The 26,969-nt window shown below is 41.0% G+C and overlaps 1 protein-coding gene across 2 annotated transcripts; it reads right to left on the bottom strand.

Moving 5' to 3' along the window:
• Positions 1 to 40: 40 nt before the first annotated feature.
• LOC118228793 (adenylate cyclase type 3-like) lies at positions 41 to 23,927 on the bottom strand. Of its 2 annotated transcripts, XM_035420213.1 has the most exons (21): positions 22,991 to 23,927; positions 21,757 to 22,526; positions 20,209 to 20,358; positions 15,660 to 15,790; positions 14,443 to 14,554; positions 13,406 to 13,533; positions 13,144 to 13,302; positions 11,783 to 11,933; positions 11,465 to 11,581; positions 8,222 to 8,364; positions 7,314 to 7,475; positions 7,024 to 7,111; positions 6,710 to 6,826; positions 5,447 to 5,727; positions 4,373 to 4,454; positions 3,688 to 3,846; positions 2,678 to 2,824; positions 2,446 to 2,553; positions 1,961 to 2,087; positions 1,723 to 1,847; positions 41 to 1,388 (listed from the first exon to the last, which is right to left on the bottom strand). In XM_035420213.1, the coding sequence occupies exons 2-21, from the start codon at positions 22,423 to 22,425 to the stop codon at positions 1,209 to 1,211; spliced, it is 3,336 nt and encodes a 1,111-aa protein (XP_035276104.1). In that variant the 5' UTR covers positions 22,426 to 22,526; positions 22,991 to 23,927; the 3' UTR covers positions 41 to 1,208. The 2 variants fall into 2 exon arrangements, with proteins under 2 accessions (XP_035276104.1, XP_035276105.1); XM_035420214.1 differs by lacking the exon at positions 21,757 to 22,526.
• Between the last annotated feature and the right edge of the window lie 3,042 nt (positions 23,928 to 26,969).

Here is a 26,969-nt window from a genome sequence, read left to right as displayed (position 1 = left end):
AAGATTCACAAACAAGTAAAACCGTACCACACTACAGAGATGGTGTATCACATTTAAAAAGTTTTAATCAAAGAATTCAAAGAACAAATAAATTATTTGAACAACATTATTCACAGTTCCCCAATCCTGAGTTTAAGGGCTTGAGAGATTAACATCAAAGGCTGTGTGGCCTCTGCCCACATATCTACATCCTGATTCCAGGCATTATACAAAAAGGGGGAGAGACAGTATGGTGTGAGATGACATTGTCCTAAGAGCAGATATCAAAAGGAATATTCGGAAACAACATTGTTAGTGAAGGCTGGATATCTGATTTCACCATTTCACCATTTGAAGAATGGATCAAAAATGTCTACTTTCTGATTCCAGTGCTTTTGACACTGGTCCTGGTCTAAAATATTGTATAGCTTAGCTATTCTTTCTCTACTATCCCTGAAGTTATCTGAATGAAAGCGATGAAAAATGGTACACACATGGTTATGTATTGGACCTTTATACATTATTTCAGAACATTTTCCTACTTGAACAAAAAGCATGTTACAATCGGAGTATAAAAATATGCCTTGTAGGCAAAAGTGTGCTTTAGTACTTTGCAAGGAGGACAGGCAGGAGAGGCGGGGGTGAGAGTTTACTGAGTGGGATTTAAATATTGCACTTTCATCCATGTCACAGAGGAAGGACACTGAGGAAGAGGACTTTAGTCTAAGGTGTCAGACCTGCCTCTGCAACACCACCCCACAGGTAAACGTACCTCATTCATGCACAAACGCACAGACACACACACACACAAGCATGCACGCACGCAAGCACACACACACACACACACATACACACTAGCCTTTAGGTTGTATAATTCCACACGGAGAGCTGAGGCAGCCTGCAGGCTTTTTGCTGTCATTTCTCTTTGTACTGAGCAGAATCTGAGAAAAGCAGTCAAAAATGTTTTTTGCAGTATGGAAGTGTAGCACTAAAACTCACCTATGTGTAGTTCATCTTATGTATTTGTGCATCTTTGATTTTTCAAGTGTGCATAAAGCATATGTGTGCCAGGGAGAATGAGATCAAGAGAAGATGGGCATGTGAGTTTGTGTTTGAGTATGAAAGAAGGAGTTTGTGACAGAGGGTGTATCAGTGTGTGACTGAGGGCAGGTCAATGTGTGAAAAGCGGTGTGTCAGTGTGTGACAAACAAATTGTCAGTGTGTTAGGGTTAGGAGTCAGCCACCTGGTGGGGCAGGTTGACAGCAGAGCCGTTGATGAAAGAGCCCTGTTTGTCCCGCCCCTTCATGAAGAACGTCAGGAGCTGCCCTTTTCCCTTCACAAAGATGGGCCCTCGCCTCACAAAACGGAATCCATACTCCTTCAGGACAATATAGCATTCCTCCACCACCTGAGGGCGTTAAAACCGTGCACATAGTTTGGGATACTCGAGGAAGAATACAATTCGACAATAAGAAACTGAAGCGAAATAAACTGTAATGCCCTGTCCTGTTCACTTTTACTGAGGCAGTGCATTTGAGCTGACAAACTATTGACTGACTTAACTCTATTTACGATCTTAGTAAAATGAAGCTGACCAATGATTCCACACTTTCAATCCAAGTGTCTAGGAAAATCATGAATTTACTATCAACCATTGCAATTTCCTAATTTTCTCCCTTCTCTCTGAACAGTAGCTGTTCTACTCTTCCATTCATATGATTGCTTGTACAGGTGTAATATACCTGGATGTTGCCCATGACTCCTGTTGACTCCATACGACTGGCCACATTGACGCTGTTTCCCCAGATGTCATAGTGGGGTTTCCGTGCCCCGATTACTCCGGCCAACACTGCACCCTTGTTGAGCCCTGAAGAAGAGTGTGGCACTTCCTGTTACACGTGTACATCTGCACATACCGTATGCACACACACGCATGCACACACAATGATGCAGGCTCACACACACTCATAGTACACTGACCAATGCGGAGCATGAAGTTGTTGAAGGACTGGCAGTTGATGTTCGTGAGAGTGACCTTCATGGCTAGGGCAAAGTCGGCCAGGTCTGCAAGGTGCTGCCATCTCTCCCGGTCTGACATCTCATCCTTCTGCAGAACACAATACAGTCATTGTCATCTTCATCATCATCATCATTTTCATCGCAATCAACATTATCAACACCACCACCTTATGCCCTTGCCTGGAAGATATTTGTTATGTTGGATATTCTTCAGCCTTCATCATCAACATTACCATCTCCAGCAACTACATCACTTCCTCCACCACAGACCTCTTAAAGCACCATATGTAGGCCACACCATATTTTAGGTTTAATCATGCTCATCATCATCATCATCATTATTATGAGTGTGCTAATGTATCTGTGACTCAGACAGGTGTGTACACAGTTGTGTCTGATGTAGGTGTGACATACTCAGGTGTATCTGTGATTTATTTGAGATTCACCTTGTATCCATTGGTGTTCGCTTCAGGTGTGACACCTGATGCTGCCATGTAAGTGCTTCCAATGGTTTTGATCTTGGTAATGCAGCGGAACTGAGGCAAATCCAGGAGCTGTCAGGGGTCAAAGGTCATTGACAAAAAATGCACTCTCATGGTTCAAGTAACTGTGCTATTTCACAATGAGCAAAGCTGCTCTGGTACAGTAGCCTTGGAAGATGGAAGTGCAGCTACTCACGCTGTCAAAGTCGGAGATGATCTCATTAAGGAACCTGAGACATTCGATGCCACCATTGTTAATGCTCTCCTCTGTGTAGAAGTCGGAGAAGTTTGGTATGGAGGCGAACATTACCCCAATCTCATCATAGGACTGGCTGTAGAGTTCCTGCAGAAAGCCACGATCCAACTCAGCCATAACACTTGATCCTTGATAGATTTATCAATCCATAATGACTTTTTTTATCCCTTAACATTTTTATCCCTTAACATTTGCAAGCTGAAAGTCTGGTTACAAGTGGGCATAAGTTCATCAACACTCAGGATCATTCATGTCTTCCATTATAATAAGATATTATAATGTTTAGATTTTGGCATTTACAGGAAACTTATCCAGAGTGACTCCTGGTTTTTGTGTAAACTGCAGTCTGTGTAAACAGTTATGTAAACCGTAGAACAGTGGGCAGGGTATGGGGGCTAAAAAAACACATTCTCCTACTTTTGCTTTCAAATTAGTTTGTACCAGTCCTGCAGTCTAACATGCTGCAAACCCAGAATAAATCTACTCAATCAATCTGCTGGGAGTGGGGTGAGGGGTGTCACTACAGTCCCTGGATTCATGTCCTGTGAACCCCATCTGGATCCATCAGTGCGGTTATGTTGCTGTTGTTGGTCTCAATGACTAATTTTAATCAACTGCCCGTTAAATATGTATCAACTTTTAAATCTTATTTGTCTTGCTGAGGGGAGACTCTTGTTATTTTTGTAATATGAGACAGAAGCAACTGTAAAAATTCATAAAACTGAGGATAGATATAACATTTTTTACATTCTGGCCAAGACTCAATCTAGTTACAAGGTCCAATAAGTTGTATAATGAATTTAAGCTTCACAGTACTGTTTCTTATACATTTCCTGTTCATTGTAGATAGCAATACACAGTAATAGAAGAAACACACATAAATAAATAATTCCAATTGTTATAATGCTTCTCCCAGTCCATTGTGTTCCTTTTTTAGCTAACTACCTCACCTCATCCCTTTTCTTTGATCCCAGAAAATGTCGAGCAACATGTTCCGGCAGCATGTTTATGACCAGCGCTTCATTCCAACGCCTCATCTCAGAAACCTTATCCTTCTGGTCATGCACTTCAATCTTCCACAGAAAAAGAGTGCGTGCTAGCTTCTCAATCTGGGGGGCAGTGGAGAGAACTGTCATTGTTTGCAACTTTTGATCAAAACTTTTAAAAAAAAGCAAGAGTGGACAGTCCACCCTCTTTCCAAAATTATTGCTTTATTCAGACAGGGACACAGTTGGAAAAGGGACTATGGCTGAGAATGTCTGCTGGCAGGGGACTGAACCTCTGCCTGAGCAGGGGGAGTTGCATAAGCTAAGAGAGTTGGAAACTACCAAATGAGCAACGTTTCTCCAGAAAAATTCCTTTAAATGTTACAGTAAGCTTGTGTAAGCTTGTGGCCAATGATGGTTATCGTCAAAAAGCTCATGCATAGCTATCAAATGGTGTACTGGAACAGTTGTCCACATTTTGTGCATTGTAGGAAATGAAGAGATCGCCATTTCTAAAGCCAAAGATATGCAACATTATCACTATATTTGTAATATTATGCAGGGGTGCTATTCATGTTGTCTAGAACTTGAATTGAGCCCCATACAGGGGAAAGGGACCATTGAGCAGGATGAGGGCGAAGATACATACGTGGCGGGCAAAATAGTAGAAGCCGAACATCATAATGATGATCATTACAGTCATGGAGTACTTGGAAGGAACGATATAAGGCCTGTGAACAGAAAGATTACAACCACTAAAGCTACTGCCACAGGTGTTGTTTTCAATGCAACTGCTCAATCATAACAACCACTAGTACCAATAGTAAGCACTTGCACTGTACATGTTGAAGTGGACATGGTTGTAGTAATCAAAGGCAATACTGAAGTTAATTTATGATTAATTAGCCTGATCAATAAACAGATGTTGTAATCACCCTCCTCATTTTTTCTTTATTTTTTGTATGCAACATAGACATGCACGGTTCTCCTCAGAAACGGGTTGTGTTGCCAGCTGCTTCTTTTGACACCACAGTCTACAGCTAAGCTTGCACAGAAGAGAGTTGGAGGAAAACATTTCTTTTGCATGCACCCTGTCGACTAGAAGGGGTCGCTAGATAGTGATGAACGTAGATCCCTAACAAACTGAACACTCCCATACCCTGGACTACACATTCACTAACTACGCATCTCCCTATGGAGCTACTTGCCATAGTTGGCACTAACACAATACTGATGAGGCCATGAGGCTCATTAATGCACCACAGCGTAGTACCATAACCGAATGAGCCATCCAGCAGCCCCACCAACTAATTTTTGAGAAAAATGTATCTAATTCTTAAATTTATTGTTAAATTGGCATAGTTGCTCTGTGTAGTTAGGACTAGAGAACTCTATATACAGAGTATATATACAACATGAGGAGTTTTTAAACTAAGCCTCTTGGTGTAATGTGTTTACATTATATTAAACACAGCTGGTGTTTTCTCACTCAAGCAAAGAAGCTGCAAACACTGTATTTGACTGATGTAATTTCATCCACGTTATCTTCTGACATACAAATTAGAGATGCTTCATGATTTACGGATAAATTCACTAAAACAATTATGAATCAAATAAAAAATTAAATGGCTTATTAATTCAACTAATTGGAAAAAATTATTCAGAACATTTTATGGGTTACAGCCCTATTAATAATATGTAAACAAAAAGAAATAATACTCACGTGTATTCCTTAAAGCGGACACGGTCATATTGGTCAAAGAGGTCCCACCAGCTGTAGATGTTGATCACACCAATAGACAGGGTGATGAGCAGCATGAGGGTGAGCTTGACCATGTGACTGACCTGCACCAGCATGGTGGTCGCTACGAGTGCCAGCACAGTTATGTAGCTGTAGTATTTGGGGTTATCTACACAGCCCCCCTCTCCTTCTGGCGGGCCTAGAAAAAGCTCCATATTGCTGCTGCTGTTCCTCAGTAAGAAAGGGGGCTGCAGGCAGCTTAGCTACAACATCGGCACAATACAAGACCAACGTCAGAACAGAATCAGAACTACACCAGAATCAGAGAAACATCAGAACAACATTACAGCAACATCAGCAGAAAATCATCACAACATCAGAGCAACATCTGCTCAGCATCAGACAAACATCAGCATATATTATAGCATTGATGACACTTGGTGTTTCACAGTGTCTGTGTGAAGTGATAAGGGCAGAAACACACATTCCTCCAAGCTGAGCACCTGCCCCTTTTGCCCAAAGTGCTCAAGTTGCCCCTTCAAATAGATTTAAAAAATATATATCTATTATTATTGGTGTCATTAATCTTTCATTCATCTTGGCAAAATATATTCTGTACAATAACTGCGTGTTGTTGGTTGCTGTGCCCTTTTCTAACTTCAAGCACTTGCCCCTCAAAAAGTCTCTGCACAGCCCTGACACACAGATACTATAAAACTGTTTAATATCTGTATTTATTTATTGCCAATTATTTAAAAACATATTTATTTGATTATATTTTAATCAATCATATGAAAGCAGTGACAACTATGACAAGTTGGAGACAGGAAAACAGATTCTTGCTCTTTTAAAAAGATTTTTCTCCAGCCTGGACGCCACAATTTTTAGGCCACACCTTTTCCTGTTCCTTTAAATTTTTTGTCTTGAAGAGCTTTAAGGCTTGTTTGCATGACTATCAAGAAAATTTGTAATCTTTACTACACAAAATAGAATGTTTTAAACTGTTACAGCAAAATTTCCTTTCACTTAAAAACATTGAGGGATATCCAGGAAAATTGACAAATAGTGTATTAAGAACATTTATCAAAAATTTAAATGTCTTGGCAAACAAAAATAGTTTAAGTGGTGAAGAGAAGAAATCAGAAGAAATGAGGCTGAGAAGACAGGATGAAGGCAAAAGAAAATTAGGAAGAGAAAAGGAGCTGGAGGAGGAAGAAGAGGGAGGAGGAGGATGGAATTGCTCACCATGTCCACGATGTCAGCCATGGTCAGGACAAAGATGGCCGCCATGGCCCATGTATTGCGGGCCCAGCGTGTTTGATCAATCCAAACAGAGAAGGAAACCAGCTTCTTTGGAAACATCTGTTCCACAGATATTCACCAATTATTTGTCAATAAACAGTGATCCTTTTTCAGAAATTCATTAACCCCAACATAATCAGCATGACTACCAATGTGATCTCATGAATTTAACATCTATCTGTATTTGTCTGCATAGATGGATTGCAATGATAAATTGGCTGGATGAAGTATACTAGTTGAAAGAGCTGGGCACTTACCTTGGGAAAGATGGCTGCCATTGAGCAAATAGTGAGAATAAGTAACAAGATTTCCCCAACAAGAAGTGTCACATAATTTACGGTTAGCCTAAGGAATTAAAAAAACAGAGAGGTATTGGTGTGTGTGTGTGTGTGTGCATAGCACAGGAGTAGAAATGCAGGAGAATATTTTAAAGATGTAAGTCAAAATTGAGAGAACACCATTTCCTGACATTCCACCATCATAACATTTGAGTTTAATAGCATCATTTGTTTAGTTGGGATGGCATGTTGATATTGAGTACGCATACTGTGGATCAATGAAGGTCTCCATGGCAGCGGTGAACAATAGGACTACACAAGAGCAGCTGAATGCAGCTCCAGTCTGCTTCTCCTTCTCCACCGAGTAGCGCATCTCCAGCTCTGGATCCAGAAAACGCAGGGACAGAGAATTTGTGTGCTTCTCTTTGAGACTGCAAGAAGGGAGGAGGGTGGAATGGTAAGAGGAGATTGAAGGGCGATGGGAGAGGGAGAATGGGATGTGAAAAGGGAATAGCGAAAGGAAAAGAAGAGGGGGAAATTAGTACAGAAGAAGAAGGGGAGAGGAGAAAGGGGAAGGAGATGAGAAGAAAGGGGATCAATTAGTGTATATATTCTGTTGCACAATTACAGTAACAATACTTGGTGGCCTACGCAGTCCCCCAGATCCAGAATCAATCCTTGCCCTCCGCCCTCTCTGTTGTATTCTTTTGCTAATTTTAACCAGGAACATGACAGTGATCCCCACGGATTATATACTTGCAATGACCTAAAAGAATGTCCTGACATTCGCCCCAAAAATTTCATCTCTTCAGCAAAATCCTGATTCTTTTTCGGAGGAATAGTCAAACACCCAGCCTCCACTTGATATGTTCACCAATCTCACAGAACACTACACAAAGCCACTCAGTAGTGGGTAGATGCACAATGTACTAAAAACAGGAGTGCCAATCATTCTCACACCTGTGTTTTTTGGCTATAAAATTATTCATTGTTAAAAACATTTCCCTGAGCAATTGTATTAGCATATAGTATACAACAGAAAATATAGTCCCAATTTTGGGCTACCTGTGTTGTTGTTTAAGATTATCAAGAGTGCCAATACTTTGGGAAGGCACTACCTATGTGGCATGCTTTCAGAAGATTATTATTGGCAGTATCTTGTAGTTAGCGCACTTACGCCTGCACAGTCTCCCGCTCCAGCAGGGCCTCGTTCAGCAGTTTGTTTAGCTCCAGCTCATCCTCCTGAGCATTGACCACCCTCTCTGCCAGGCTACGCAGTCGAAGCTGATGCCGGCGGTTCGGAAAGGAGGGGTTCACCACCTAAGACAAGACAGGGATCGCACATGCTCATATGTTTTGTGGAGACATTTAAAGCTTTTCCCTCTTGCCCTCTAGTGGCGTGGACACCGGCACCCACTGAATTTGGAATCATCACATATCCAACATTCATTAAAATAAATTGGACAAACACACCACAAACTAGCACTCCGAGCCTTCAGGAGATTCTTCTGTGCTAAGAAGGCCATTTGTTCCCTTATCTCTTCTCCCTTTATCACAGGACAATAAAACAAAAGGAGACTCCCTGTCCCCTGATGGCGTATTACACCCTAAACCACATCATAAACTTATTTTTTTAAATACTCTCAACAGTGATCTCGCCTCATATATCTTTACATGAAAAAATCTTACACCCTTACAGCTTTCAAGACAGTGCCTTAAATCACTAAATAAATCAGTCAGAAAAAAGTTTTAAATGTCCATATCTAATGTACTTGCATTGCATTCACTTCCAGTATATCCAATATTTGCATCTTTATGGTTATTTTGCCCATATAAATGTTTTTGTAATCCAAAATAGTTCAGTTTATTTGCAAGCTGTAGCTAATTCCGAGCTCCAACGTCATTTTGAACTCAATCTGATGCAGTACATCTCCTCAGAGAAAATTCCAGGGTGTGTTCCAATACTTGAAAAATGTATCCTTCTTTCCTCCACTACCACCTTGTCTCCTCCATGCCCTAGAAACTGATTTTTGTGTTTTCCCTCCCTTCAATGTCCCAATATTGGAGGAGACAAGTGAAGCGCCTTCATGCTGAGCTCCTCCTGGCAAGGATACATCAATGTGTCCTACCGTGGAAGTATTTTCATATTTTAGGGTGACATCCCATAGAATCAGACACAATCCAAACTTTAGAAAGCGGTGATGGCAGAGAACTCAAATTTCCCCAATTAGGCAAAATATTCAGTCAAATTTGCATGTGGTTCATTAGGTTATTTCTACACACAGCATCCTACCCGTAGGCTAGATTGCCTGCAACGGATAACAAAATGTCAGTTTGTTTTTGTGACTCATATTCTACAGACTAATTTGGCAATTTAAGATGGGGATGCTTTAAAGATTGCAGCTTTAAATGGGATGACCATGTACAAAATCTGAGACTGGCTACGGGACTGTTTGTGGGCTGTGCAAAATATACTGATTATGATAGGGCTATTTCATCAATAGGAGATGTCCAGCTGTCCCAATTGTCTTCACACCTCCTTCTCTCCTTTTCTCCACTTGTCTCCTCCCCATACTCCTGGGTAGGAGACGAGTGGTAGTGGGGGAGTGGAGGAAAGGAGCTGCGGAGTGAAAAGTAATAAGACGCACCCCCAGAGAAGCAGAGCTGTAGTCACAGTCTGATTACAAATCCGTTCTTGGAGTTAGCTGGTTTTGGTTGTCTGAGCAGCGATTGGTGTCTTTATAAGTCACTTAGCAGCAGGGCAAATTAGACAGGACTCTTAGCTTTAAAATGAGCCCTCGGAGGAATTTCTCTGTTTAGGGGATGTTTATCTTACCAGCCGACTCTGCAGGGCGTCTAGTTCGCTCACAGCTGAGGCGCACTTTCTTTAAATAACGCACTCTATAGAAAAATCCCGGACTCTTAAATACAGTATATAACCTAATAATGGCACATATTCTAATTAAATAGCTTTCCATTATGGCCAAGTTATTGAAGTACTGGACAAAAGTGAATTTTCAATGTGAAAACTAGTCTATCCTTAGAAACCCTTGTTGATTTTGACAGCTTTTAGATATATGCATTTATTTATTTTGCAGGATGTTGGAGATTAACTGTGTACCATAAATTTTCACTGGCTGATGTGGATTTTGAGAAATAAACAGCAGAGCAAATAAATTATAAGGCGCTTTATGTTATCTGTATCACATTTTAAAATATATTATGTGTGTGAATAATTCCTCACATATTTCACATGTTTTGATTTGATATGATATCATATTGTTTTGATAGTACATTTCTGACCTTCGAATACTGCCGTCATCCATGTCTGTGGTGTGTGTTTACACAAAGTTATAAGGCTTTATTTAAGAGCAGTGCAAACAGGGCAAAATTGCCTTTTTATTTCAAATGAGGAGAGAATTTCTGTGATACAGTACATTCAAAGCGTAACATGAACTCGCATAAGTATATTTATCAGACATGCTTGAACTTTACAAGCCTGCAAGAATGCTTTGTTTTCAAGATCTAGCAGCCCCAAGAATATCCAAGAACTTGTCAGGTCGTAGAACCGTCTCCTATAGAGCTTCCCTACTATGGAATAACCTTCCAAAACATGAAAGGGAATCAGACACAGTCTCAATATTTAAATCCAGCACCTTTTCAGTGAAGCTTATAACCACTTATAGTCTAGATACAAAGCTGGATAAGCATGCAGGCATAGTGTATCATTTAATTATTGTCACCTATCAACAGTTGTGACCCTGTTACAGGCAGGCTTTGGGGGAGTGGGTAGGTTTCCTGCCTTTCTCATCTCTGTGTGGAGTCTCTGTCTCTGTCCTAGTAGTTGTGCTGTCATAAGTAAACTCCTAGCGAGAACTAAATGTTGCTTGCTCTACTCTCAGTATCTTTGTTTTCTACCTATAGCTATTCCCCAACTTTCATTCCTTTGTTTCTCACTCTCCCCAATGGGCTACATGCCCCATTTCCCTCCCACTCAAAACCTGCTGTCTGTCCCCCCTTTAGCCACTACTCCAGCCCGCTACCCAACCCCTGGACCACCACCTTCAGTTACACAAGCTTCATGCAACCTGCCCATAACTGACTGACTTTGTGTTTGTGAACTGACTCCCTGAGTCAATTAGAGGAGAATGGGCGTCACTATTGAGTCTGGCTCCTTCCCAGTTTTCTTCATACATGTCTTTCAGGGAATTTTTCCTTACCACTGTTGCCTCTGGCTAGTTTTGTGGGGATTTAGGCCAGGGTAAATTGTCAAGGGTATAGTGACAAATCCTTAAAATGTGCTATATATCAAATTTGATTGATTGATTGATTGATTGAGTATTAAGGGATGGGGTTGGAATCTGGGTTTGGTATTAAGGTAGGGGGTTAGAATCTTGGTTTAGCATGAGGTGTTTTATACCTGTGTGTCGAGTTCCTCAGGTTCCTCTGGTGGTGGTGGTGTGCAGGCTGTGCTCCCATTGCATTCTGTAGTATTTATCAATGCTGGAGAGTTTCGAGAGGGTGATTCAATAGACAGCTTCTCGAAGAAAATGAGAAATAAAGATTGATAGAGAGAATGAGAAAGAGAGAGACAGAGGAAGAGATGGTAGTGCATCCAGTTATTCATGGGGCTAATGCACAATCTTCTACATATGGAACACTACAGAGACCTAAATATCCCCCCAATACATACACACACATAAGGGTGACAAATTATTTGTTAAGAGATGCCACTCACCAGACCTTTTAGTCCATCCTTGGACACAACCACTAGGTAGGTCTCATAGCCCTTCTCCTTCAAGTATTCACAACGCTCGCCCCCATTACCTGGCTCCACCTCAAATTCCCCATGCAGGCTATCCATGGTGCTCTGAGAGATGTGGACCCGTCTGCAACACAGGCGAAAAAGTAGTGAGAAAAATAATAATCTGGTATATTCTGTTATACCCCAATGGGAGTGACCTGTAGTCCATGCATCAAAACCAAATCTTTTTGGTTGTATCTGTAAAAGACCATTGAAAATGATGTCATCGGGATATAATGCCACCTCTTCTTAAAATTTAAGTGAATATGAATTGAACAATACCACGTAATGGCTTTGGATCTGTTGCTTTCTATATATTTTGCAATATATAAGACACAACTGAAGATTTGAAGTCTTGTTTTTGTTTAATTGCAGCCATTCTGGAATGGCAGAGAGAAGAGGCATTATACCTGGGTGACATCATTGCTTTGGATGTGGTTCATCCGAATGGGGTGCATTTTATTTATTATTGGAAAATGTATTATATATGAACGCTAAAAATAAAACAAATTAATTTATACATGCTGAAGGTTCAGCACACAATTCAGAACAAAATGCAGCAAGTGTGGATGCAGTTCTGGTATGGGTACTGTACAAGTAGTTTGGGCAGAGGCTGAGGCAGAAGTTTGGTTAAATTACTAAAGATAAAGTTCTGAAATAGTGGATCTAGCTCAGGCAGTATACTTAATCATTCTCCTATCCATCCACCAGATGGTGCCATTTTCCAGACCATAAATAATAGTAATTTTATTTATTTTCACTGAAGATGCTCTTAAGCAGGAACAATTTCATTGTTTTAACTAACCACCCATTTTACCGGCTCAGTTATTCACTGAAGAATTCTGGGTGATGAGCCTCACAACTTGGTAGTGGTTGAGGTGAGTTCCTTACCTTCACAGTGCCGTACATGCTTTTTATTAGCCATTTGTGAAGTGAATTCCAGTGTACCTGTTCACAGTCTAAGATTGAGTCAGTGTATGCCATGTACACAGTAAGCATGTGTTTTTTTACCAAGCTGGTAAGGAATATAAATGCAGAATTTTGTGTAGTGGCTACACATACCTTAAGTGCACCCTCAGTATACTATGAGTATATTAAACGGGGTCCCCAATTATATTCTCAGTGCTCACTAGGTATACTGTCCGTATGCTGTTCATCTTGGCATATAAGCTCTCTGCCCAGATGACCCAGCCACCTTATCACAGCAGTAGCTCAGGTATGGTATAAGTGTAGAGGTACAGTATAATGGAGTACATTGACGGTTCTGTCAGGGTATTACCAGTACCCCCACGTACCCTGGGAGCCCCCCTGCCTCCATCTTGTTCGCGACGGTGACGTCAGTGGACCACACATCGTACTGCCAGCGCTTCTGCCCCAGGACTCCTCCCAGCACGGTGCCCGTGTGCACCCCCACACGCATGTCCACCTCCGTCTGAGTCTTTTCACGCACGTACCTGAGGACAGCCAGCATAGAATCAGGTTCAGACCTATACAGCTAGCATCAAAGCAAAAGAAAATAGCCTGCTACCCCCCACATTGACACCGGCCTGCACTCACGAGATGGCCTCTACCATGGCCAGACCCATCATGATGGAGCAGGCTGCGTGATCCTCACGGTAGTCTGGCAGCCCACAGATACAGTAGTAACAGTCTCCCAGGATCTTAATCCTCAGCTGGTGGTATTTCTGAAAAGAAAGATACATTCATGAAAATGGATAAAATATGGTAGCCACTGTACCAGATACAACAGTGAACACAATGTGTTTGCACAGTGTGTTGACCCTTGTTAGGGAAGTGGCCGACTTTGGAGTTTTACTGTAGGTTCAATTCCCAAATAGAGCATTGTTGGTTGTACCCTTCAGCAAACTACATAACCCAAATTGCTTCAGGAAATATATTTTGTGCTATATCCATCCATCCATTATCTATACCCGCTTATCATGGGCAGGGTCATGGGGGGTGCTGGAGCCTATCCCAGCGTGCATTGTACGAGAGGTAGGAACACACCCTGGAGAGGCTGCCAATCTATCGCAGGGCACACATACCATTCACTGACCATTCACATACTCATACCTATGGGCAAGATTCCAATTAGCCTACCTGCATGTCTTTGGACTGAGGGAGGAAACCGGAGTACCCGGAGGACACCCACGTGTACACGAGGAGAACATGCAAACTCCACACAGAGAGGCCCAGGCAAGATATATATGGCAATTTAATAGATAATTGATATAATTTGATAATAATTAACAAATTAAATCAAATAAATTTTATATGTTGGACAAATGAGGGGTTTTAACTGTTGATGCACTTTTGTTCTATATGCAGAGTGCTGAACATTAAATGAGGGTGTTAGCAGTTAATACGGATGATTTCAGAAATGGCCAAATTTCAAACAAATTCACTTCCCTGACACAGTCTTGTTGATAAAGCATTAATGAGAAAGAGATAGAGAGAGAGTTAGAGAGATTGAGAGTTAGAAAGGGAGAGTCAAAAAGAGAGCGCAAGAGATAGTGAGAGAGTGAGAGAGAGAGAGAGAGAGAGAGAGTGAGTGAGTGAGTGAGTGAGAGAGGGAGTGAGAAAGAGAGACTCACAGCAGCCAGCTTGTCAAAGCGAGCGAACAACTCGTTGAGCAGTTTGACCAACTCCTGTGCACTACAGGATGAAGACAGCTGGGTGAAACCCACAATGTCAGCAAACAGGATACTGCAGGAGGGAGAGAGGAAAACAGAAAGAAGGGGAGAGGAAGGGAAGGAAAGAGGAAAGGGGATTGTGATAAAAGAGGAGGGAGGAAGAACAATATTAATAAAAGGTTACACATGTGAATGTGTGAATTAAGTAGGGTTTTTCTTCTGAAGACATAAAAATGTGTTTTTCCATACTTTATACTTGTGTAACCCAAAACCAAAATACCAGGATCTCTTTAATGTGTCAATTAACAACAGAATCACCCCATATCTATTTCCAGGAACCACATTTAGTCCCTACACCTGGCCAGGTACCCAGAGAACCCAACAGGAACCAATGACAGAGCTAGCAACACTGTAGTTGATTGGATTAATAGTGCCATTGATTGGTCAAAAGTAATTGTCACAGAAATTATGTCATCATAATGGTCACTATCTTTCAGATCCTCAGGTCCAACTGAATCGAACACCTCCCTACTCTACCCATCTCAAATTCTCAAATTCTATTGAAAATCAGGGGATCAGTAAAGGTTCTGATTATGACAGTGTTTGTACTGTTTTCGTGCTGGAAATACTTAACGAGGAGTTCCTTCAGTATGCGTTTTCCAAACAAATCAGACCACAGGAACTATATTTAAATGCCATGCTCCTGGGTCCAGGATATTCACACAATACTTTGTCAGGAAAATGTCATCTAACTTGATTGCCAGTCGTCACAACTGTCTGCATCTGTGTCCCAACTGGCTATTGCCTCACGGTTGCCAAATGATTTATCCAATCATCTATTTACCTTTTCACCAGACTGGCTGCTGTCTCATCCATGTCCTCACCAGACTGCTTCCTGTCTCACTACTACTCAGTCTCATCTGACTGAAAGCTGATCCTTTATCGGACCCCGCACTAGCATTTAACCCATGTCGTCACATTTATGTTATACTCTTGCAGTATCTCTGTGATGTCCATGTACAAATTCATCTGACATTCTCTGTGTTTACCTGACATTGTTGCGGCATATAATCCATGTCATTCTGTTTACCTGATAATGTCAAAGTGTTTAACTCATGTTGTTATTGCATTCACCTGTTGTTGTCATTGTGTTTACCTCACGCTGTTATGGCGTTTACCTGACATTCTCGTGGCGGTACATGTACATGGTGTTAAACTGCTGCATCTCGTTCTGGTTGGCCTCTTTCTTCATTCCTTGCAGCATCTCATCCGCAATGTGCTTGGGCAGGATGGACAGTAACAGCTCCTCCTGCGGAACAGGGACAGGCCCCCTCTGTGAGAACCCAGCTAGCACAAAAACAGTGTTGCGGCCATATAGTGGCAATGTTATAACATTGACAATACATTCCAGTAACATTGGGCCTCGTTCGCAAAATGTGTGCAATCACATTTGACCGTAAACTGCGTGCAAGAACATTTCTGAGAACATTTCAGCATTCATCATTCTTTTTCTTATCTTTATTTGTTCATTCTGTTTCCTTATGTTAATCACATGAACAGGATTGCACATAAAATTTTCAAACAGTCAGCATTTATCTTCTCATGCACCTGGGATATGTTCAAAAACTAAGGTCTGCATATGTGGCATGAATCCCATTTAGTTTTTTTCACAGGAACAGAACAAAAGTAAGAATAATTTAAGAAAGCTTTTTTGAATTAGGCCCATTGTGAGAACATCTTGTGTTAGCTGGGTATGTGGCAATGACATAGAGGTACAAAGCTTCAGTAATTCTCATTTACGTTATGCTGTTATGGGAGTGGAGGTTCAGCCGTTTTAATGTAATAAACATGAAGTAATTTCTCATTTATTGTATATTTGATATATAAAATTCATGTAGCCCGAATTTTATAATACATGATGTATTTTTTGAGACAATATTTTATTGCCAGATGTTACGTTATACGTTAAAGCCAAGTATGCTGTTACATTAGCCATGTTTATGATCTATTATTTCCACACACCTGTATCCATCTGTAGGAGCTTTATATGCTCCATTTTACAACAGAAAAACACATAAATAACATGAACTGGTCTAGTCAGCTTCACACACCTAATTAAAGCAAACTCTCTGCAACATGACACAGTAATAATATTTCTATAAATGTATTTTTGTCAGGCACTGCGGTACTTTAAAATCCTGGATTCCACAAAAAAAACTCCCTCTCATAGCAATTCAAGTTACAAACAAAGCAGTTAAGTGTGAGAGAAGAGGGAGAGGATGAACATTTTGCTATTAAATAAGAGTTGCGAGCATGATTACAGACAGCATGGTCTCTGGAGGTTGGTCACTATGGCAACCTGTAGCATTTTCACCCATTTCCCAGCAGCACTTGCTTTTCCATTTGTATTCTCTCTCTCTCTCTTTCTTTTGCTAACACTCTCTCTATCTCTCTGTTTTATAAATAACAGCAGAGAGCCAGTGGGATGAAAAGCAGGAGGTCGACTTGAGACTGGCCACAGGGGTTTAGAGATGGAGAGGAAAACACACAGGGAGAGGGATAGAGAGACCAGGGGGAAAGCGGACGATGGACACAAACCATGTAAAGGAAACTGAGAAACACAGAGGGAAGAGGGTATAAAAAGAAATGAAGGGGGAGACAGCAGCATGAAAAGTAAATAATGAGATGGAGGAAAGGAATGAAAGAACAACATGAATTGCGCTTTCTCCGGTCCAATTTCACAGTTCTAGATCAGCATTCACATTACTGTATATGCATTTATGCAGTACAACCGGACCATTAGCCTCAGACTGCACCATTGACAATTTTATTCATTTATTCACAGTCTAGCATCAAAATGTCCATGAAAAATGCAAGGTCCCAAATCAATACAGCCAGTATCACCAATTAAGTCTTTTCTAGCGTCACAGCCAAAATTAGGTAACATAAATGCCTCTCTCCCTCAAAAAGACATGCGCTGATTGTTCTAGAAAGAACTGGCTGTCATGCATGGGTTGTATACATAGGTGGTGGTTGAGGTGAATTTCCCTCTTTCACTGTACAGCCAAGGAAAAGTTTATGGAGTTGAATTTAACAGTTATTTTTACTGTTTAGACATTAAGCAAAGATATTAATGAACCACTGCCATCTTGTATATACTGTTAACTGTTAAATGTATTTTTTTACTTCTTTGCGCCCTTTCGGGGTCCACGCACTAATAGAAGGCTTCATGTTTTTAACCTTCGTACACATATTACAATATAAAAGCCCATTTCTCCCATAATTGTCTTTTTAAATGTTTAGTAACAGAGCTTTTTCTGTCTTAAACTGTTAATTGCCATGTTCCTGATTATTTCTATCCTGATCAATCATCCTGTCAATTATTTATATAACCCGTACACATAATAAGGGATAATTCCCTTTCATGGTACATCTGTCTGCTTCATGTTACATTATAATATTCAAACATTATACAGTAAAATAAATATCTGTACAAAACACTGAGCTTAGCTCCAAGGGGGAGAGGAAGACATTGTGTTGATGGAGACAACATTGAGTCAGGAATCATATTTAACTGAAGTGACATATGGTATGCACTTCTGAGGAGAATCCTGCTGAGCAGAATACTGTATAGCTAACAGTGCTGAGATGAACAATGATAAGTTAGACAACGCTCAGGTAGACAGCTGAGGGAGAAATCACTGAAGCTGGCAGTGATGAGTTGGTGTAGCTGCACACCTGTCTTTATGTGACACCTGAATGCTCTAGGGACAGTATTACTGCTTCAGAAAGACAAATCATTCTTCATTTGGTTGAGTGCTGTGGGATAATTGGCTCATCAGCTGCAACAAATAAAGCCCAGTGCACTGAGCTGTTCTAAGCGAGCAGTCTGGAGAGAGAAGGATGGAAAAGTTGAAGATAAGGAGAGAGGGAAAAAGAAGGGAAACCAAACAATGGATGAACAGAGGGAGGAAGATGACACTGAGAAAAATGTGATAACAGGAAGACTGATTTAAAAAAAATCTAAATGAGAGGGACAGAAAAGAAAGAAAGGATTCCAAAAAGGGATAAAAAGCAGTGGTACACATGAGAAAGGGAAATGGGAGGAGAGGAAAGGAGAAGGAAGAGGAATAAGGCAGGGGAAAGAATGGGAGACACAAAGTAAAATTTTTAAGGAAGCTGCTGAACTCAGAGCTGAGCAGGAAAAAGAATGGCCCGAGCATCATAACAAACGGCCATATGTACTTAAAACTACACACAACACAACAGGAATGAACAAGACAGACAACGTCTGATTATGTGATCTATACTAATGGTATTATTAGACAGAACGTTTTCTTGACTGTTACCCAAAACATAATTATACATAATACATACATACAGTGAGTGCCGTAATGTTTGGGACAAAGACATATTTTTTATTGATTTGGCTCAGTACCCTACAGTTTTAAACTTGTAATCAAAGATTTCATTCATGTGGTGCAAGTGCACATTCTCAGCTTCTTTCTTTAGCTTTTTATTATGGTTTCATCATGTATAAATGACAGCACTTTCTATACACAGTCCCCTATTTCAGGGCATCATAATGTTTTGCTGTTTTCATTTGCTTCCTTAGTACAGGTATAAGAGAGCTATCTAGTTTTGGTTCTAGCCTTCTGATTGCCTTAGGAGTCTGTCATTGCTGTTTGTTTACATGAGGACCAGAGTGCCGATGAAATTCAATGAATCAATTCCTTAGGCTAGCCAAAACTAACTGTTTGTAACCTCATTAAGAAAAAAGAGCTCAAAAATCACAAAAAGCCTGATAAGCAAAAGGCCTCTATAGTGAATACAATAAATTTGGAGGCATTTGGTGGAACCTGGGCAGGTAAGCCACTTCATTCCAGCTTACAGCTTCAATAGCAGCAGTTGAGTACATGATCAATGAAGACCAATTAGCCAGTATCTGTGGCAGTCATACATGCGCAAACCATAACACCCCCGCCACCATATTTCACAGATGGGGAGGGAGGGGGGGGCTGCTTGGATCTTGGCCAATTCCCATTGGCCTCCATACTTTGCCCTTGCCATCACGCTCACACAAGTGAATCATGGTCTCTTTTATCCACAAGACCTTTTTTCCAGAACAGGCTAATTATTTAGGTGCTTCTTAGTAAACTGTAACCAGGCCATTAGGTTTTTGCAGCAAACTAGAAGTATGCATCTTGTAGAGTAGCTTCTGTATTTCTGTTAGTGTATATATATATATATATGTGTGTGTGTGTGCGTGTGTATAATGTATAAACATCTGTTTTAATATTGTCCAAGTGCTAAGTGCTGAGATGCTCTATTTAAAGTTGTTTTGCTATGTATTCCACAAAAACCATTGCTTAACTGTTTATTCCATAATAACAGCACCTGTTTGATAACAACATCAGCTCGGGGAGGTCAAAACAAGGCTAATCACAGCAGCACCTGGTGTTCCTGCTCTGCTCCACTGGAGGTAACAGCACACCAGGGCTATGTACTGCTTGAGCCTAATTACCTGCCTGCCCTCCCCCACCTATGAAGAACTGTTCAAGAACTATGTATTCCCCCCCCTCCCTCTCTCACTTGCTCTCTCTCTCTCTCATATAAACATATAGGATAGATATAGTATTTTTGGCATAATGCTTCTGCAAAGTTTTGTGTAATCAAAAGTCTCTCTCCCTCACTTGCTGCAGACTCCTCTCTCTCACTCTCCCTCACCTGCTGTTGGCCCTGCTCCTCCAGATTTATCTTCACTTCCAGAGATTGCCGTGCTTCCAGAAAGGCCTTGCGGTGCTTGCGGTCAGCCATGAAGTAGGATATGATGCCCACAATGATAGCGCACAGATAAATCATTATGTTGGCCAGGAGCTGAAACGCAGTAGTCAAGACAGTTAAGAGACAGGCTTTCATGCACTTTCCTGCAATGTATAATCATATATATTAGAATTGCTATTATACGTATACTATATAATTTATTATTATTATATGATAATTATTTAATCTAGCAAAAGCTGGATAAGCAGCTGGACAGTATGTTATTAATAGAAAAAGGGAAGACTGCATTTTACCCTCTTCTCATGGAAACAATGACATGTCTATATGCTGCCAATCACCAGACTGTGATGTGTGAACATGTGTGTGTGTTTGTGTGTCCATATTTATGTAGGTGAGAGAGTATGTGTGTGTTTGTGTATGCGCATATGCTGTGTGACTGTTTATACCGAAGTATCTTTCCCACCTGTGGGATACACATGTCTATGATCAGTCATGTGAGACAGGAGACAATGACAGTACTAAGCATGAATGCACATTAAAATGCTCTTTCAGCTGTGACTTTACTAGCATACACAAAAGCAGACACACACACGCGCGCACACACAGATGAACCGTGCTCTCAGGTTGGGGACTCATAACAACGCAATACAAGAAAACAAACGCAAGTTTATGTTAGAGGTGAGGCTGCTGCTTTGAGTTGCTAAGCAACAGCTTCCAAGAGGGCTTTGTTGGAGGTGCCAAAAATACCTTACAGAGTCAGGGGGAAATTTTGGATCTCTGAGATCCCTTTTCACTATCTCAGCGTGGTAGGTCCCTAACAAAATCTCACTACCAGAGGTCCAACAGAATCAGACCTCCCAATATCCATTTATGATCTTCACCTTGACTCAAAGAAAATCACTTCTTACAGTACAAGAACTGTTCAAGTTGAGTACCTTGTTAAAGGTAAAGCGGTTGTGCCTGCTGGAATTTAAATTACCCTTGCTTACACAACTAATTCCCTAAAACTTGCAGTGCAGTTCACTCACTCTACCCCAACAAAGCTGACAAAGTATTATGTACTGTTTATTTATATGTTTTTAGTGGATCAACACTTATCGCCATAGCCAAACTTGAACTTCTTAACCATTTCAAATGACTTCATGCACCAACTACACATCAGTGGCAGTACACCTCTTTTCACCAGCCAATTTATACCTTAAAGACAAGGTGTGTGGACTCAGTGGTCAATTGTTGACTTTAATTAAGCACTGAAGTGCTGAAAAAAAAAAACCAACAGACTACGTGCCCCGACAGACTGATGTTTGAGATGCTTGGTTTTGAAGAAGTGTTGAGTTGGGTCAGGCAGGGACTGGTCCCGGGGGTTTAAGTGTGATAAAATCCCTAAGGGCCCTCAACTGTTGCTCGATTGTTTAATTTCCCTTCTGCCACTTATCTCACAATATCCCACACCTATCTTCAAATGCTTTGAGTGCCCTCCTACCACCTCACCTGTCTGCACAAGAGTGCCCCATGTACATTCCCCTGCTGAGAAACAGTGACCCCCAGCACCAGAGTATACATGCCGCACGACAGCACAGCGAGGATGATGACGGGCAGGAGCCCAAGTGGCAGCGTCAGGAAGAAGGAGAAGATGAAGAAGGTCTGCCAGCCAACTGTATCACCGGCCTGGTGGTAGCCAGCAAAGTTCAGGCCCATGTAGCACAAGATCTGAAGAGTGATGAGCAACCAGAGGATGTAGGGCACCGTTCTGCGGGCCATGTGGTTGGGCAGGTAGTTGAAGCGGCACAGCACGTAGAGCAGGATCTGAGCCGCAAGCCCCACAGCTCCCACCACCGTTGTAGCCAGCTTGTCGTGAGTGTACACCACCGCGCACATGATAATGACATAGCAATCGAATAGTGCAGCAAACACCACTAGGACCAGCAGGGTGTCATGCCGTTGCCGCCTGAAGTAGGTCTGGTAGAGTTTCTCGAGTGACTCGGGTACAAAGGTGAGCCGCAGGAAACGCGGCAGGCACAGGCAGTAGCCAGAGCTGCGCACCGTCACTTCGTGCGTGCGGCCCGCCGCCTGTCCCAAGTCTGAGGGCAGCGTCACTGAGTGGTCCGCTGAGTGCTCCGCGGAATATTCCGGGTCTGAGAAAGCCTGGTTCTGAGGCATTGCCAGCGTTCTTCCTTTTACCCCCCTCAAAAAAGGGGCCTAGTTAGGGCTCTTGTGGACTAAAACTGTCCTCCTCTTCCTCCAGTAGACCACGTCTTCCCCTGAGAACAAGTCAATTCCCTCACTCCAGCTTTGTAGAGTCCTTCAATCCAGATACACTAGACAGCTTTCAACCAGTTCATCACATGTGCTTTGTATCATGTTTGCATGTTCAAACAGGAATGCCCTCTAATGTCTCTCATAAAACTTTAGAACTTGCCTACATAACATAATGAAGTTTTAATACATTTAGACGAGGCCAAGGGGTGACAGTTACAGTTCATTAAATGCTATTGCTTTCTTATTACGTAATAAATACATAAATGCACGTCTATGTAATTTCTGTAAGGGTCCAAAAGCAAGAGAAGGACTTATTTATAAACGAGTCAATAACATTTTAAACAGATTGTCATCTACAGATGTTCACTGTTGCAAAACAGCAATTTAGAAGGCAGTACTATGTGATTAAGGATATTTTCTAAACTGTGTAGCTGCGGCAGACACCCTCGGAAGTCATGTAGCCTACCGTAGCAGTCACCAGCTTCGCTTCTGTTTCCATGGTAAAATCTCCAACAGACTAAGAACATTGAGTGCAAGAAACAATGCGATTATTTATTATTTTAGATTCTCTGGGTAATAAGGTGCCGGCAGTCGCTGACAATACAGTGATATTAAATTTAAGAGTGACAATACAATAATATAAAAATTTAAAAATTAATAATTTAACAAATGTAAAAATATAACCATTAAGGAAACGTTTTTTCTCGTTGCGTAGCGCTTAAATTCATCAGTTCCTCTGAAATCATTTAAATCAGCGAAGCACTCTCTGCTTCCAATCCTTGCCATGAGCGAGGTATTAATTCCTCAGAATACCAACTGGAAATACTTGTTGCATTGTTGTTATGTGAAATTTTAATTTCACCGCAAACTTGTAAATTATATAAAGAATATTAAAGGAACATTAAAATAGTAAATAAATCGCAATGTTCTCTCAGTTGCATGTAACCACTGGTCCATAGCTCCCGCAATCTTCTCATAATATTCAAACCATCCGGCCCGTTTTTAGGTTGTATTCAGGCGTAACCGCAATTGTATCATAATATAAAGTAACGATAACATGTGGCTTGCTCATTCAAATATGAATGCAAATGTGCTATAATTCAGCCAAGTTTTCAAACTATCCTGCATCAGCCGACGGGTTCCCCTCTTCACGCAGTGATTTCTTTCCAAATTTCTTCAAAGAAATATCCTCCAGACACGGTTAAGCACATAACATCCGCTTTCCAAAGGCGGCTTCAGAAAACACATCCCGCATCCTCATTGTCCGCACTTGTGAGTTTCAGCCACTTCTTTTCGCATACTGTACTGATATCAGCTGTAAAATAATATGCGCCGGTGCAGGCAGCATTGCCATCTGATATTTAACCACAACGGCTTTCGCCTTGATCTCCACCCTATCTCTTCCAATGTTCTGTAGAAATGACGGAAGATAGTTCTTTACCCCTCTCTCCCCCCCCCCCCCCCCCCCCCCCCCCCCCCCCCCCCCCCCCCCCCCCCCCCCCCCCCCTCCTCTCTCTCTCTCTCTCTCTCTCTCTCTCTCCAATTTCATCCATTTAGCAATACAAATGAACAACGGTGTTACTGAAGTATTCAATTAAGCTAAAAAGATACTAGGTAAAAGCATTAATACTTATGAAAGGCAAGTAAAATATAAGCTTATAAACTGTAACTCAAATTGAACTACTGCTTTAATACTCAATAAAGGGTGGTTATAAAGTGTTTATGATATATGGGTTGCTGCCCCCTCAGGATGTCAGGCAGCTACACGCTGTAATGTGTGCTGCTGGTTACACACAACTTGACACACACATATGAGAAAATTGAATGTAGACTGATGTCATATCGATGCTTACAACCCACGGGTTAGTCTCCGGGTAGCCAGATCTGACGATTATGTCCTGTATGAAACCCGACCAGCCTGTACAATACATGATGTCATAATCCGGACACTCAGCATCACGCTGCAAACATATTTTATATTGAAAGGATTATTTTTGCACAATACACAGTAGTGTGTCTTCAGGAATATACACACATTTTTGCTATGAGTTTATAGTTTCATGTCCGCAAGTTTGATTTCAGTTAGCTTTGACAGTTGTTTGGGATGTGTGTTAAATGTGGATTCAAAATGGGTCTCATTCACAAAACCTTTCTTAAATTCTTAAATGTTCCTATGAAAGACCAATATGGGATTCACGACACGTGCAGACCTTTGTTTTATGCATATGCCAGGTGTACGAGATGATGAATGCTGACTGTAAAGTTTATGCGCAATCCTGTTCATGTGATTAGCATAAGGAAACAGCCATGAAGAAATACAGATAAGAAAAAAATGATGAATTCTGTAATGTTCCAGGAAATGTTCTTACACACAGTTTACGATCAAATGTGATCGTGCACATTTTTGTGAATGAGGCCCAATAAGTCTGTTGATTTGACCACACCCCATAACAGAGTGAGGTAAGTCATGCTAGTGTACTGGTAGGCCTGATGGTAAGTTTAAAAAAACAAAACAAATGGTGCATGCACAATCTTGGTCTCATTACACTGGCAACCAGATTCAAGATTTTACTCATAATTTTTAAAACACTGTTTCCAAGCCGCAGAGTATATCTCAGAAGTTCCTCTTTTTCTTATATCTAGACCTGTTTAAGTTGGGGAAAGCCAAAGAAAGCCATCAACCCACAATGACATCATGGTGCAATGGTATGGGCGCCGGCCATCTTATGAAAGTCTGCATGGTTGTATAATTGCCAAAGTCTATGAAGCCACTTTACAAGACCAGGTGCACCCTAAGGTGTAAACACTATTCCCTCATGATGTCACTATATTCCAGGTTGATAATGACCCCATAAATACTGCTAAACAAATTCAAGTGTGGCTTCATTAACACTAGGATGACGTCAAACGTCAAACGGCCTCCACAATCACCGGTTCTAAACATCATGGGACCTTTATGGGAAGTTCTAGAGTGCAGAGTGAGTGTGAAGTAGATTTCACCTCCTTCATCCCCTAAAGAACTGGAGGTTTCCCATCTTCAAGAAAAGTCCAATATCCCACTAAACACAGTTCAGAACTTAAATGACAACATCCCAAGACAGATTGAAGCATTTCTGAAAGTAAAGGTGGGCAGCGAAAACCCATTTAGACCGTGGAATTGCAATACAACATCAGACCTGCACAAACATGTACTTATATGACCCATTTAAAACCTAGTTTGAAACTTGCTTATACATTATATTCTTTTTAAATGTGTAGTCAATGCATGTAATCATTGTTGTCCAGTGTTTGAATCACATATTTTAAAATATACTGTACAATTTAAGATTGTATTTATTTTCATGTATTTATATTTCATAGTTTATTATTTTCAGTGTCCAAATTCCCTTTGCTCTATTATTCCATTGTTTCATGGCTTTTAAAATGGGTTTGCATGAGTTATAGTCATAGTCAGAGGTGTAGCACAAAATTCTGGGCACTATACATAAGCAGTCTCTGTGGGCCCCCTTCCTCTTTTGATCCATGTCTCTCACGTGTCATTCCAGGCTTTGCAAGGGCACTCCCCCCATTCGGGCCCTGGGTAGTCAGTCCCTCTTCCCCTCCTGTGATCATGTCCTGTGATGAGAGAGATTCTGACTGCATAGCTATGTAGGAGAGTATTATATCAAAAGAACAACATTGACATTTCTGTATTCTTTAAGCAATGTCATAAAACAGTTCAATGTAAAGAGGATCACCTTGTTTAAAGACATTATGATTTCCCATCAGCTAACTGTATTGAAAACAATTTAATTTCCATGGAAAGCATGCATCACAAGCTGTAACTGCACAAATTACTGCAAAAACTGTAAGATGACTTGTTTTCACTTTCTATGCAGGTCAACTTTTGTAAATTTGAAGAGATGAATCATTCATAAGGCCTATATAAAAAAGAATTTCTCCCATCACGGAAGCACTGTTGAGAAATGGCCCATATCATGGTCCTGATTGTAAACGTAGATAAGATCACTATCATAACTTCACTTCTCTGTTTTAAACCAACCAGGGAAAGGCAATTATTCTCAATAATCACCATTGAAATAAGTTTGACTAAATTTAGGTCAGGTCAGCTATATTGTCTTTTCACGTTTCCTCCAAAGGCTGATTACTGTTAGCAAATTGTTTAGCGTTTAGTGCATTTCTGCATTTCATAATAACAACTGTACAGTCATGATGCTGCATAATGGAGGTACCGGTCCCCCATTTTGTGAATTTGAAAGTTAACTGGCTTAATCATCCAGTTCAGAAGAGAATGTGCTTATGCATCTCAGACAATTAAAAGTTGGGTGCACTTCTTCACAGGAGTCACATTTCCCAAGATTTGAGTATGTTCTGTATCAGCTGAATAGAGTGCCTTTATAATTCGATTGCTATACAAAGGCACACAGAGTGCCAATTCTAACTGT

This window comes from Anguilla anguilla, chromosome 6 (genome assembly GCF_013347855.1).
Source record: "Anguilla anguilla isolate fAngAng1 chromosome 6, fAngAng1.pri, whole genome shotgun sequence".
In the NCBI taxonomy this organism is placed as follows: Eukaryota; Metazoa; Chordata; class Actinopteri; order Anguilliformes; family Anguillidae; genus Anguilla; species Anguilla anguilla.
The sequence above is the reverse complement of the archived record's forward strand: the minus strand, read 5'-3'. Positions and strand labels throughout refer to the sequence as shown.